The sequence below is a fragment of the Gossypium hirsutum genome, chromosome A07, assembly GCF_007990345.1.
Source record: "Gossypium hirsutum isolate 1008001.06 chromosome A07, Gossypium_hirsutum_v2.1, whole genome shotgun sequence".
NCBI classification, from domain to species: domain Eukaryota; kingdom Viridiplantae; phylum Streptophyta; class Magnoliopsida; order Malvales; family Malvaceae; genus Gossypium; species Gossypium hirsutum.
Window position 1 is genome coordinate 5,510,248 of NC_053430.1, and position 10,318 is coordinate 5,520,565.

Genomic DNA, 10,318 nt, shown 5'->3' on the forward strand with positions numbered 1-10,318 from the left:
ACCAAAATAAAAGAACTAATGGCATATTTTAACCATATAAATATATATAATATTTTAGCTTTAATAGCAAATTGTTCTAGTAAATTTCTTGTTAAAAATTTAGAAAAAAAATTGATTTAATATCTTAAATTTTTCTAAATTTTCATACCATATTTAAAAAAAATTATCTTTTTTTCTTAAGAATAAGTAACATGATTTTGACTCTTAAGACCATATTAAATTATAACACATTCACGATATGGATGAAAAAAAATAAGTAAAAATTATATTTATAAAAAAAATTATGTAAAAATCTAATAAGATTTTGATTTGAATGTAAAAATTGAATCTTCAAGTATTTTGGTGTTATAGGTTCAAATCCCACCATTTATCGAATTTTTTAAATTTATTAAAAATTTATTTTAGGTTTAGAATTTTGTTTTTTTTATATAAAAAGATAAAAAAATATATATATATATTATTATAGGTGAAGTTGTTTGTTGCTTCATAGACTCATTTGACTAATTAGAGAATTTTCACTTTCTTTTTTCCATTTTGAATAATTAAAGATATTAACAATAGAAAGTGTTAATACCAAATTAGAATAAGAACCAAATGATGATAATCAGTCAAATTGGGTGTTTGAGGTAGATTATTTTATTAACTAGATTTTAGCACCTATCTAGACAAAGGGCATCTCAATATTTGTCTCACCAAGTCCAAGATATGGCTATGGGATGATAATTGTCCTTTCTTTTTTGGAAGGGGGGGGGGGATTCAACCAAGATTTACTCTTGAATTTTCATATTAATTTAGCTGATGTCATAGTAAATATTTTTGTTAAGGAACTATATATATATATATTTGTACAAGGTTTATGTACATCTTATATTTATATTTAGTGAGTTTATTTAATTTCTTATCAATTTTATTGGTTAATGTCACGAATTATAATTTTCTTGTAAACTAAGAACACTTACCAGGCCAAAACCTCATGACTTCAAAATTCTGTGAGCTTGTAACTTTATAAACCCAAGACTTTGCAAACTGACACCATGGGGACAATACCATTGACTTGGACAAAATATTTTGTTATCTGTATATCATATATATCCATTGTCCTGACATGGTAGTTCATACTTAAGAAAACAATATAACAATAGGTCAATTAGGTTTCAGGGAGTACGAAACTAATACGAGGATACCTAAAAGCTCCCCTTTTAAGGCTCACAAATATATAGAGGGCTCTCTCTTTTATCATACTCTCAGGTATCTCTCTTCCTACTCTCAAACTTCAATCTCTCAATAAAACTCAAATCCCGACCACCATTATATGAACTGTCACCTACCACCACTATCCCAGCTTTATACCAATAACATATAATAATGTACCTAATTTGTTTTAATTTAAGTAGTAATATTTGTGTGGATTAAGAACTAGTTCAGTTTGTACCTAGAGGTTGTAATCTCGAGGAGATAAATGTGAGAAATGTGTTCCTTGTAAGGGGTTTAAAGAATTAAAGGTAGCTGAAAATTAGAAAAGAAAAAAGGGGTAATATCTCAGAGGCATGGTGAAAAATTAAACCATTCATGATAGTAAAATTTGATGAAGCATGGTTTTGTTTTAGAATATGGAATTATGAAACCAGACATAACTAGATCTTATTATTATGCTGATTTTGTTAGTCGAAATTGAATTGGATACAACTACTATAAAATCGTAGTGATGAGTGTTATTTGCTAACTTTCTTTCAAAACAAAACCATCTAATTACTACTTACAAAGTGCTAATGAGTTAAAAAGGGTGACATTGCATCACAGCTCAATGCGCGCACACACACAGCAATAAAATAATAGAAATATTAAGAAAAGAAACAATCCTGTCGATTCATGCCACTGCCAGGCCCAGCCATGATATATTTACGTATTTTGTTGCTATAAAAGCAATAAAAATGGTAAAATCTAAAATCCCATTTCTAGTATTTAATAAAAAATACTCAAACAACACAACCTCAATATGACAATAGCATTGGACATTTTCAGTGAGCACATAAATCTCAATAGCCTCTAACATAGAAGATTTTCAAGATGTCCCACACACAATATAACTGTCTCAAAATTCTTATAAACCCTACAATAGTAATGAAGCCAAGATAGCAGGAACAAAATCACCAAGTACGGTCCAGGGGATCAACGGTAGCGGCGAAGGGAGAGTGTGTTGTTTCTCTTCCAGGTTGCCCTCCTTGAAGGTCGAGCCTTGTGGTGCAAGTGCCCCTTGCCACGAAGACCCCTGTATTTCTTGCCAGCAGAGGTCAGTCCTCGGAGTTCCCTGTGCTTGTGAACCGGATTGCAGATCCAGTTGATTCTTGGGTCATTGCGGATAGCGTTGTGGGCAGGATCGACTAAGATGACTTCAAAGTATTTGTAAGTTGAATCCTACAAAGAAAAAGAAAACAAATTGGAACATTAAGCGCCCACAAAGAGTTGAGCATCAAACTCCATTTTAAAATCGATACAATTGATTGGTGTGCATTGATTCCCACACAAAATAGATATAAAATCTATAAAGATGAAAGATATAACTTTGTTTAGTGCTATTCATTATGCTATGAGAATAAAATGTTGCCAATGGAATTTATCAGTCATTGTTCTTTAGATGAATAACTAATGTTAATAAATTGGGCTTGGCTTAAAACTCACCTCATTGATCCAATAAGAGTTCACGACCCTAAGACCACCAAGCTTCCGGCCAGCTCGTTCCTCTGCAACTGATCGTTTGCTACGTTGGAATTTCAGCTGGGTAACACCCTGGTTTGTGGGCTTTCCATATACAATACCCTTAGGAACTGGTCTCTTCCTCCCACCACGCCTTACACGGACACGATAGACGACATAACCCTGTTAAAAAGAAGATTAGCCACCAAATACAACATACACGCAGAGAAAGTATTAACAACACATTGAATATCCTTAACGCAAAAATGAAATCAAGTTACCACTGTAAATATGTAGGAGTTTAAAGAATATTAAAAGACTAACATGGCATCAGACAGTAATCAGGTAGAAACATTACCACCCCAGCTTTATCCAGAAGCAGAAATTCCCAGTTAAGTGAAAACAAATAAAACAAGGAAAAAATTGTCCTTGCATGCATAGAAGTTGAACTAGGCACTTAGTGAATCTATTTAACACTAAGAATAATTTAGAACTCCAGTCACCATGCACTTCTGGTTTTCAAATCTCAGGATAAAAAAACCTTTCCCTACCCGAAGCTTCAGTTTCCTTTGGAATTCTTTCTCTTGTGGCTTTTAATTCGATGAACATTTCAACTATGCAGTTTTGAAAACATAGGATAATCTTATAACTAGAATGTGTTACAACTACGACAACACGTATATAATAAATTAAAAAATACAATATAAAAAAATCAGACCTTATAAGGTTGCAGTAGCATAAAACAATATTTAAAGAAAAAATGATATATCAATTTACCTGCTTGGCTTTGTACCCCAATCGACGAGCCTTGTCGGGGCGAGTTGGGTGGTTAACTCGCACGATGGAAGGGTGCTGACGGTACTCCCAGCACCTCACCCTCTGCAAGAACCTCATCACATCGGATTGCTTCTTCCTCCATAGCTCTGACACGTACTTGTAAGCCCCTAATTTCACAAAAATCACAACAGAAATTAAAATCGCCACAAATCATAACCCAAAATACCAAAACAAACATCTAAATAATAAAAAAAAATCATTTTTCATAAACTAGTCTTTGAATCTAAAAACGAAAGCTGAGAACCTAATCAGTAAAAACCAAAGCTTTAGCAAGCTTCTAGATTCTAATTAAAGGACATTAAATCAAGCTGAGGAAAAAACTGATTAATTTACATAAACAAATAAACAAACCCCAGATTTCAAATTATCATATTAACATCAAACGAGAAAGCAAATGAGAAATTAAAACAGTTGTTAAAATAATGATTAATAGATGCGAAATGGTAAAGAAAAATAGCGTACCCATGGCAGATTGAACTCCTGCGGTGTCTGATTTGGGTTTAGAAGGAGCTGCTGCCCAATTTGAAATAATATTATATACTTAAGAAGTCGGAATCTCGCATTAGGGTTTTAGAAGGCATGACAAAGGCTATTTGAATTGACAAATTTACCCCCATTGCTTGATTCTGTTCAAGTGGGCTGTTGGATCGATCCTATCTTTCAGACCATGTTTAAAATGGGGCCGCGACCTGTTTATTTTATTTAAGTTTGAAATTTTTTGGGCCAACCATGTTTTTCCCTTTTATCTCATCAAATATTTAAATTCGTATTTGTAAATAGTTTGATAACACTAAACTAGTAGGGACAAATTTTGTTGAATTTTCTTGTCTGAAATTTTCAAATTTCCTAAGTCAAAATATTTAGTGAAATATTGTTGAGTGTGAAAAGAGTAAGCTGATGGTTCACACTGTGGAGGTATGTTGAGAGTCATCATATCAAATTGCTGAAAGGGAAATGAGGGAAAAAAAAATAAAAGGAAGTACGTAATTCACGCCCATCATGGAAGTGCGCTGATAGCCGCTTGGCCAATCTGAAAGTTTGTGTGGTGGGATTGGTTGTAGCAGTGGAATTCTTGGAGATGTTCTCGTCGGGATTAATCATTTTGTCCATGCGCATTGTATCAAATTGTTGAGGGTGAAATGAGGAAGAAGAAAGATAACAATTCACATAGTGGAAGTGTGCTGAGATGGAGGTTGAACAATCTAAGTACATAACAAGAAGAAAAGGTTCAAGGGTTCTCATCAGATGATTCATGTCATCCACACTCATTGCACCAAACTATTGTGGGTAAAAAAAGAAGAGAAAAATGATAGTTCATATAGTGGTGTGTTAAGAGCCGCTACACCAATTGTTAAACATAAAACGAAGGAAAATGACGGTTCACACAATAAAAGTGTGTTAAGAGCTGCTTGAAATGGAGGTTGAACAAGATAAGCACATAACAAAGAGAAAAGGTTCAAAAAGCAAGACTCCTTATAGCCAAAGAAGGATATTTAATAACGATGTTTTGATTGTCCTCTTATCCTGGACTCCTTATAGCCAAAGAAGGATATTTAATAACGATGTTTTGTTGTCCTCTTATCCTGAGGCCTAGACACGTGTATGCTGGCCTTGCATTGATTGGCTCCTTACGGGCATCATAACCTTCTTAACTAAACAGTGATGAGATTAACGGATTCAGTAATCCAGACTGTGATTAAATTAATATGGAACTAATGGAGTTTCATGTATTGTTCATGTGAGGAAGGGGCTCAACACTTTTCTTGGCGAGATAGATTAAAGGCATTTTATGTTTCGACCATGTAGGTATTGACGAAGATCAATCTTATTGAGAAGTCGTCCATAGACAAGGTTGTCTTAGACATGATTGGCAAGACCTACTTCGAAGAGACATGTATAACATATATAATTTAATAAACTATTTTAAGATCTAAAATTTGTTAATTTACTAACATCGAATTCACATATACCATATTTGAGAGTTTAAATATTCAATTCAAAATATTAAATCAGATTGGATAACACAGGATATCTTCTTCTTCTTCTTCTTCTCCTCCTCCTTCTTACAATTATTACATTCCTAAAGAAAACTAAAGTCCGGAGTGACAACAACCCGTTGACCAACCTCACCAATGACACAACACTGTTTGCTTGCGGTATTGAAGGCAGCAACATCCTGTGCGAACACACAAGCTTCACCAGGTGATACCTGCATTTAATTTCTTAACCTATAAGCTTCCATCAAAAAATATTTATTACCAAAATTCTTAACAATATGCATAATCACCAATAAATTAAACTTGGAAGCCACATCCATAGATCAAACTGTCACTGCAATCCATGGAGAAATGCACAAAAAGATGATACAGATTAGGAATGTTAGTAAACCTGTCAATAGGGCGGATTGGATTGGTTTAGAGTGAGGTCAATTTTGGATTTTAAATTTTCATATCGTTTCATGTTTGAGTTTGGGTCACTCTTGTATTCAAGCTATTTGGGCCTGCTAGTCGGGTCATTTCGGGTTTGTTCAATGGGTTTGACACTTGTGTCTGTGTCATTTCGGGTTACTTGTTGGAGCATTTTCATGTTTAGATCATTTTAAATTATGAGTAGTTCTGGGGTCATTTTGAGTTCAAATTATTTTGAGTTGTAGTAATTTCTGATTTCGGAAAATGCATATATAGGTTATGCTTCGGTAAGTATCAAGCAAGGTATATTTAAGACTTACATCAAATAGTGTTTCTCCTATCTTCAACTTGACTGCTCCGCTCTTGTAAACCAGCATTTTCCCCACATATCCCTCCGGCAGCTCTTCCAACCGGCATCCTTTCTTTAAAGCTCCAAACCTATCAGATGATACCGAGTGCTCAGCTTTCTCTTTCCCCTTCTTGCTAACTGGTTGCTTAATTCTAGGAAGATTTCCGGGGAACTGAAAGAAGAGCATCTTTTGTTTGTCACCTTCCTGCTGTCACCAATTATCATTATTTTAGATACTTCTCTCACAAATGTAGAATTTAAAGGGGTTGGAACATTATTATTAATATAATCACCAACCAGTAGCCCAAGATCTGATGCAGGATTAATAGTTGTCTCATCATATTCCTTTTTAGCAGTCTCTACAAATTCTGCTTCATCTAGAAGTTCTACAAGCAAGACACGATAACATGCTCAATACATATTAGTTCAGACAAGCAAAAGTGTATGACTAGTACTTGCAAGCACGGGTTTCATTCAAATGAAAAGAGTAATATTATCTCAAATTGCCTCCAGGGAAGGTAAGAAGACACTTTTGGAGTTCATTTGACTCATTTTCGACGCAGAAAACCTACCAGGGTCACCCGAGTAAGGTCTCCTCTGAGGAAGGGTAGTAGGATAGTAAGTGCGGTTGTAATCCTGCAATGTCATGGAACCAAACAGTGCCAGTTCGTAAGAGACGAATGCAGGCAGGAGGTTGCTCTCATTCACGGACACATGAACAGAAGGCAAAATTTTACCCATGGTTCTCTGTATTCACTCTTGACTCTTGGGGCTGGTGCTTCAATAGCATCTGAAGAACATATATCAGTGCAATCTTCTTTGGAAGTCGAAGACGAATCATCTAGGATTCTACCAGCTCTTTTATTGCCATATGACCTCAATGAAGTGGATGATGGGGCTCCAGGACCAAATGCAATTTGCACTGAAGCTGCAGACTCAAAATTTGAAAATTACCAGCAGAAAATTCCGTGCAAACTCGAAATAGCTAATAGAATATAAAGGTGGAGCTCTTATAATCCATCACCATGTAAACTTATCTAAACCACAACAATAAGTCATGCATTTCAACCATACCTATACTGCATTCTTTTAAGTTAGTTTATCATGGATCTTCTCTAAATGCTTTCTTCTAACCTCACAATGGTTTTTTTTTTTTTTTGCTCGTCTTTTACGAAAAGCTAGTTAGTATGCTACTGAATTTCATTATCTATCTTCACAAATTTCATGTCAACTTCGAGTCGGGAAAGAAGGATTAAACTCAGGGACCAGCTTTTTGCAGGACAAAGCTAGCCACCAATTAGGCTTTACCTTGACTACCTAGCAGAAAATACCTAGAGAAATTATAGAACACTTTATATGCATACAAGAAGATATCATATGAAGGGTATTCATTGCTACATAAGCCTGCTATCATCAATCTATTCTATGATTCCTGTACAAAAACTAGTACACAGAAATGAAAGAAAAGCTAATAAGGGATTACATTTCTTCTCAACTTTCGGCTTTTGTCGCGTTAGATTCTCCTGCAAAATGCAACAGCAAACATATGAGTTTTTGGCCAAAGAATGTAAACAACTTGGATGCAAATGGCACAAAAACTTATCTTACTCATAGAATAAAAGCCATTCAATTCATGTATTAACTTTTTGTTGTGAAAATGAACAAAGGGTATTTGTTCAACCTAGGGATATTATATGCTGCTCGCCACCGTTTGACAATGCAGGCACAAACATGAATGAAACAGATGTTTTTGCAATTTCACAATTCAGAAAAATTCCGGGCATCACTAAACCTTCTATGGTCCACATGTATACTACGTTACTTTTAGTATATTTTGAAAAAGAAAATTTGTTTTCACACAAATGCTAATCAAATTTTGATACCAAAAAATATATAATTAATTTATTTTATTTAGCAAAAATAATGTGTAAAAACTATCATAAATGATATTACAAATACAAGTAATACACATCTGAAGTCAAAATCAATCAATTACTAAAAAAATTGATAACAGAAATATGTCCGAACTTAAATTAGAACAAAATCCAAATAAATCCTACACATAATTTATATAAAATAAGACTCAAGTTTGTCACGATGTAAACCTTACTATTAAGCTAATGCCACATCCAGTATTATTATTATTTTGAAAAAAAAATCATAAATTCTGCAATATATATTGAATAAACAAGTATGCATCAATTGTACAAACACCCCCTACTAGTAGTGGTAGTGACTAACAAATAATAATACAATAAAAACAAGGTAAACAGATTATTTATACAGCCAAATAAATTCAACTCCCTAGCATGGAAAATATTACGGCCAAAATGAACTAAGGACCTGAATTTAAAGTGAACAGAAAATCAAGATACAATATTAGCAAAAAAAAAAAGAAGAAGCAAAATTACGTACGTTGAAACGTCCAAGAAGATATTGCGCCTGAGCAGCTTCTTCATCTTCATCACTCGTTTCACTGCATTTTGACCGATGAATAAAATTTACGCGTTTTTTGAAATATGAATACAGAATTAGAGAGACCAAAAAAGAAAACTGAGAAAAGAAAAAGGGGGGAAATAGGAATTATACGATTTGGCAACAGCAAGTTTGGGCTTTCTTGAAGATTGAGGAGCTTTAGGAGCGAATCGGACCTGGAAAAAGAACAGCAAGGTTAAACCACGACAAACTTAACTAGATCAAACCGTTACATCTCGAGATCTCGATAATCGACGGAATAAAAAAATCGTGGAAGAAAACTGAGAAAATTATTATGATGTTTTTTTACCTTTCGCCGGCCAGAAGAAGGCCCGTCAACATCCATGGCGGTTTCAGAGTTTCCGGTAGAAAGAAGACGAAGCAGGGAAGACAAAAAAATTTATCAAAAACGTGAAAAGGAAAGTTTCGAACCCCAGACCTCGACAAAGAAACAATGACTTTACCACTAGGATCTAACAAACTTTATGTCACCTCTGTACTTTTATTTTATCTATTCTAATTTTTGTACATTAATTGTATATTAATTTACTTAAGGGTGAGCATTCGATCAAGTCAAAAAACTTGGAGTTAGTCAAGTTGACAAATCCTATTCTAGCAACCAAACTTAAATTGAAATTTTTTTAAATTGAATCGAGTAAAAAAAAATTCAAATCAAGTTAACGAATCTTATTATTTATGCTCAATGTTGCTTTTACATAAACTGATTATTTAACTAGTAGACGAAGTATAGAGTTTTGTCTTTTCTTATTCAGATTTTCGGATGACTCAAATTGTATAATTCAGATTTTAGTTAAACCGAAAGAATTAATTTTTTATTCGAGTTGATCCGAATAACTCGATTAACTCAAACTATTTAATTTCAAATTTAATTTTTTTAAGAATGTTAAAAAAGATATTATTAGAACAATACTAAATATTAGTGATTTTTATGGTACTATAATGAACAACAAAATGAATAGGATCAAGACCTACATTAAAAAGTGCATTAGTGGTGAATATGAGATAAAAGGTTTTCTCATAGCACATTTTCGGAATCTTTTATCTAAGCAACACGTGATTGATCATGTTATATCCAGAAAAATTAATGAGAAATTGAAGTAAGAAATCTTAGGAGAGGAAATCAAAGCCACAATTTTCAATCTTAATGTAGTGCAATCCCTAGGATTGGGTGGCTTTTCCAATCTTTTTTACCATACTTTCTAGGATAAAATCAAGGAAGATGTCATTTTCATGGTAAAAGATTTCTTCAAACACAGATGAACTTCCTACCAATACTGTCTTGATACCAAATAGTGCTACAGTATTAATATTTGTATAGGTTAAATAGTAATTGTATAAGTCACTAATGGGTAATATTGAGAATAACACCATAGGTAAGCTAGTTATAAAGAGGTAGTCATTCATGAAATAGAAATGTCTTCTTCTTAACTCTTTATTTCTCTCTTTTTGGTAAGTGTTAAAAGTAACATATTTTATCCTCGTTCTTAATGTGTTTTTGGATGACTATTCAATGTAAATGGTGAATTTTATGCTC

The 10,318-nt window shown here is 33.6% G+C and overlaps 2 protein-coding genes across 3 annotated transcripts; both read right to left on the minus strand.

Moving 5' to 3' along the window:
- Nucleotides 1-1,935: 1,935 nt before the first annotated feature.
- Nucleotides 1,936-4,200, minus strand: LOC107913180 (60S ribosomal protein L15-1). Its single transcript, XM_016841674.2, has 4 exons — nt 3,994-4,200; nt 3,472-3,638; nt 2,680-2,877; nt 1,936-2,415 (listed from the first exon to the last, which is right to left on the minus strand). The coding sequence occupies exons 1-4, from the start codon at nt 3,995-3,997 to the stop codon at nt 2,170-2,172; spliced, it is 615 nt and encodes a 204-aa protein (XP_016697163.1). The 5' UTR covers nt 3,998-4,200; the 3' UTR covers nt 1,936-2,169.
- Nucleotides 4,201-5,452: 1,252 nt separating this feature from the next.
- LOC107913181 (DNA-directed RNA polymerase III subunit RPC4) lies at nt 5,453-9,230 on the minus strand. Of its 2 annotated transcripts, none has more exons than XM_016841676.2 (9): nt 9,074-9,230; nt 8,878-8,939; nt 8,704-8,764; nt 7,772-7,811; nt 7,026-7,216; nt 6,861-6,924; nt 6,586-6,674; nt 6,260-6,493; nt 5,453-5,740 (listed from the first exon to the last, which is right to left on the minus strand). In XM_016841676.2, the coding sequence occupies exons 1-9, from the start codon at nt 9,107-9,109 to the stop codon at nt 5,612-5,614; spliced, it is 906 nt and encodes a 301-aa protein (XP_016697165.2). In that variant the 5' UTR covers nt 9,110-9,230; the 3' UTR covers nt 5,453-5,611. The 2 variants fall into 2 exon arrangements, with proteins under 2 accessions (XP_016697165.2, XP_016697164.2); XM_016841675.2 differs by having other exon boundaries at nt 6,260-6,496.
- Between the last annotated feature and the right edge of the window lie 1,088 nt (nt 9,231-10,318).

Excerpts from the sequence above, each read along its gene's own strand:
- LOC107913180 (XM_016841674.2), bottom strand. Across the intron at positions 2,878-3,471 it reads TGGGGTACAAAGCCAAGCAG|GGTTATGTCGTCTATCGTGT; the intron begins GTAAATTGATAT and ends TCTTTTTAACAG. Across the intron at positions 2,416-2,679 it reads ACTCTTATTGGATCAATGAG|GATTCAACTTACAAATACTT; the intron begins GTGAGTTTTAAG and ends TTTTCTTTGTAG.
- LOC107913181 (XM_016841675.2), bottom strand. The coding sequence starts at position 9,109 with ATGGATGTTGACGGGCCTTCTTCTGGCCGGCGAAAG. Across the intron at positions 6,675-6,860 it reads ACCTTACTCGGGTGACCCTG|AACTTCTAGATGAAGCAGAA; the intron begins GTAGGTTTTCTG and ends TCTTGCTTGTAG. Across the intron at positions 5,741-6,259 it reads TAGGAGAAACACTATTTGAT|GTATCACCTGGTGAAGCTTG; the intron begins GTAAGTCTTAAA and ends AATTAAATGCAG.